The following is a 3,868-nucleotide window of genomic DNA, read 5'->3' as shown; positions in this document are numbered from 1 at the left end:
TTCCCTTGCTCCTTTTCTCTTTCCCCTCTTTGGAAAGTGAGGGAAGGGGTAATAGTGTCTGTCATTCATCTAGTAGCTGGCCCAGCTCTAACCCTTGGTAACAGGAACACTTGTTTTTTATCTGTAAAATAATTTCATATGCCATACAGTTCATATACTTTTCCAGACATCTTTGCTGCTGAAAGAGGTAATAAAAAAATGCAGAAAAGCGTAATATATTCAATAACAGCAAGAGGCATTTCAGAATGGAAGATTATTTAATTAAAAGAAATCTTATTGAACAGCAAACCTATTTCTGTCAATAATACTGCCTTACGCGCCTGTGAAATGCTGTACTGCCCAAACACAAAAACAGGCAAAAGTTGGCTAAACTGAAGAAAATTAACCAGTGGGATAATGGCAGACAAAACCCAGGGATATTTCTGTATGAATTCAAAAGGAGTTCTCCCACAGTACTACTAAATCAGGTCATAACTGCATTTTATTTTTCTGACTCTTTGTTTCCTACTCTGTATTAGAAAGATTAAACTCCTCAATAATTCACCATTTTGTATATGAAGCCTTGACTGTGTAGGAATGTTGCAGATCAGAGCTCAAACTACTTACTTGTGAAAACTGAACAGCTTGAAGCACTGAGCACTAACAATAGCAAACCTGATTAAATTATTCCCTAAGTGTAGGAGATCGACAGACACTGACTGTCCCTCCACATGGCCACTACTTTAATTCTTATCTGCAAGCTTGCTTTGGCCAAATCACATATTATCTAATTCAGAATAATTTTCCACAAGGTCTTCTCTGCATCTGCTTTATATTACTTTCATTACACTAATTAGCTATTAATTAGTCTTTACTCAAAATATGTAAAATGTACATGTCTTTTGCAAGGACTGTACTTGACAGATATTCACACTTAACTTCAGGAGCTTCATGCAACTACAGAAACCTGAGAGAGTGGAAGGAGATGCTTGTAATGCTATTAATTAAGAATTAAAAAGAACGTTTCATTATATGAAGGAGAAAATACTAATGATAGACTACAGGAAGTGATGAGCCAAATCATATCCTTCCTCCTACACAAATACCTGCTGATGCTGGTACAACAATCTGTACAAGGTCAGCTGTCAGTCACATCTCTCTTAGCTTACAAAACTCATAGTAAGTGGCAATTTGCCATTGCTCCTGTAAGTAACATTCACTTAGGTGCAACTACCAGTTGCACTACAAATTACACTGGGCAATTTTCCAGTAGGTGACATAAGCTTTCCTTTCTACCACAAAGCTTCACTGCAGAGAATTGGATTTTAATGGTGTCAGAAACAAAAAATGAGTAAAAGGAAGGAAGAAGAAAAATATATGGAAGACTTTTTCACGGCAGGATTTTTGTAGCTGAGAAAGTTGTCTATTTTCCAGCCTCTGTGCAGGATCAACTGCACAGATCCTTCTAATAGAAGTTTGTTTCAAAAGGTCACAGGGTACCCTGAGAATTTTAAAGAAAAGTCTAGGCAAACTAACCCATTATTTTATTACCCTTGCTTCCCCATACATCTAAATATTCCCTGTCCTTAGTATTTCTTTGAAGAATTCTTCTCCTCCTTAGATAAAGTTTTACAGGACATAAGTCTATTTATTCTGAGTTTAATAAAACATGACTCCTCTGTGTCTGCTAGTTTTTACTGTTTGATTGTGGTTTAGGACTTCAAGTTCTTACCATTTATTCTCCAAAATTTTTGTTGGAATAGGCAAACTTCTAAGATGATTGATAGACTCCTTCCCTTTTACTCTCTCTTGTTCAGTAAATGGACTTAAAAATATTATTATACCCTTATCCTGATTGCAGTTGTTTTTACTTTTGCAATGGGTCTCTCATTCATCCTTCAGAGAGATCCATCAATACGTGAATACAACAGTTCATCCAGGGCAACACTGACTTTGAGACTCTTTAGATTCTTACTAACTTATTTTCAAGCCAGGACCACCCTCAGTTTCAAAAGATGGTTGCTGTTGGATGAAACTCTACTTCTGGAGGAACCAATAGCCAACTTTCTCTGCTGAGTAGCTGATACCATCTCTACTACTGGTGTTGGTACAGGCCTCTCTGGCAGGCTGACATCTTGCAGGTGTCCAATGGCCTCCTACTGAATGCCCACTTCCCCTGGCAGCACTTCAACCTCTGTGGCTCCTCCTCTGAAGCAATTTTACCAGCAGATTCCTTCTACAACAAAGTTGTCTTTACACCTTCACAGACAAGAGAACTCAACCATGCTCACTACTAATCTGGTTCAGGATTCAGGTTGATCATGTCCAGAAGAAGGACATATCTGTGCAGCCTTCACTTCTGTGAGCAGAAGTGTAGAGAGATCACTTTTTCAGCACAGTGCACATTCTTCATATTGTTCAGCTCTAAATTCACTCATGAAACTCGTGTGAATTTCCCTGTTTCCACCTCTTGATTCTCTGTGTATTTCCCTTGGTAAGTGCTGCATCCCTTGCAGGGGAACAAAAAAACCAAACCAAACAAACAAAAAAATCAAACAATTCCAAGCAAGTAGTGTTTTTCAATGCCCTGCTAGCCTTTGGCTCCTTGCAACAAATCCACAAAACAAAGCACGCTACAGACTCTCCTCTAGCAATAACCATTTCACTTCCCCGGGTTCTTATCAAGTGAAAATCACATTACCCTCATAAATGCTGGATGGTCTTTGCAGACAATATTCTTGCTGTAAATCTTTACATTTCCTGAGATTGTATCAGATGTTCCATTGGCAGAAAAGTAAAATCTTGCTTGTGTATCTGCTTTTCTGTTCACATCAACACTCAGATTATAAAGAAGTACTGGAAAATAAAAGCCATGGAAAATAAAAGTTAGAAAGCTTCAGTGCTATAATTTTCATGAATTTGTGATAGAAATTACATCTTCTGACTCACTTCTTTAAGTATGTTCTATAACAGCCATTTTGAAATGTTTATGGGTTAAAAATCGGGGGAAGGCCAAGGCAGGTATCATGACGGAGTCATGTTATAGTCTGTTATAGACCACCCAACCAGGATGACGAAGCAGATGAAATATTCTGTAAGGAGCTGGGAGAAGTCTCACAATCACTACCACTTGTTCTTATGGAAGACTTCAACTTAGCAGATGTCTGCTGAAAATACAATACAGCAAAGAGGAAACAGTCCAAGAGGTTCCTGGAATGTGTGGAAGAGAACTTGCTGACACAGCTGGTGAGGAAGCCAGCTAGGCAAGGCTCCCTGCTAGGCCTGTAAACAGAGAATGCCTTGTGGGTGATGTGAAGGTGGAAGGCCATCTTGGACATGACGATCTTGAAATGGTAGAGTTTTCAATGCTTGAGGAAGTAAGGAAGGTGGCCAGTAGGACTGCCACCTTGGACTTCCTGAGGGCAGACTTTGGCCTGTTTAGGAGACTGGTTGAAAGAGTCCCTTGGGAGGCAGCCCTGAAGGGCAGGAAGGCTGGACATCTGTCAAGAAGGAACTCCTACAGGCTCAGGAGCAGGCTGACCCCCTGTGCCAAAAGACAAGCTGGCGGGGTAGAAAACCATCCTGGCTAAAGAGAGTTTTGGCTGAAACTCACGAAGAGAAGGAAAGTCTATGGCCTACGGAAGAAGGGACCACTGAGGAAGACTGTATTTTGCGAGCCCATGCAGTGAGAAAATTAGAAGGGCCAAAGCCCAGCTAGAACTTAATCTGGCTACTGCTGTAAAAGAAAATTAAAAACATTTCTCTAAATACATTAGCAGCAAAAGGAGGGCTGAGGTGTATCTCCATCCTTTTCTGGATGTGAGGGGAAACATAGGGCTGTGGATGTTGTCTGTCTAGACTAGTAAAGCCATTGACACTGTTTCCCCAC

General features: G+C 40.0%; 1 protein-coding gene across 1 annotated transcript in view; it reads right to left on the bottom strand.

The window, feature by feature from the left end:
• LOC104492343 (integrin alpha-4-like) overlaps positions 1-2,835 on the bottom strand; it is a gene marked incomplete at its 5' end in the record, with an annotated part of 14,575 nt that extends 11,740 nt beyond the window's left edge. Inside the window, one exon of the mRNA XM_010134889.1 lies at positions 2,681-2,835. Within this exon, the coding sequence (XP_010133191.1) occupies positions 2,681-2,835 (155 nt within the window). The remainder of the gene's footprint in view (positions 1-2,680) is intronic.
• Between the last annotated feature and the right edge of the window lie 1,033 nt (positions 2,836-3,868).

Source organism: Buceros rhinoceros, unplaced genomic scaffold, assembly GCF_000710305.1.
Source record: "Buceros rhinoceros silvestris isolate BGI_N320 unplaced genomic scaffold, ASM71030v1 scaffold1534, whole genome shotgun sequence".
NCBI lineage: Eukaryota > Metazoa > Chordata > Aves > Bucerotiformes > Bucerotidae > Buceros > Buceros rhinoceros.
Note: the sequence above shows the minus strand (reverse complement) of the source record. Positions and strands in the feature narration are given on the sequence as shown.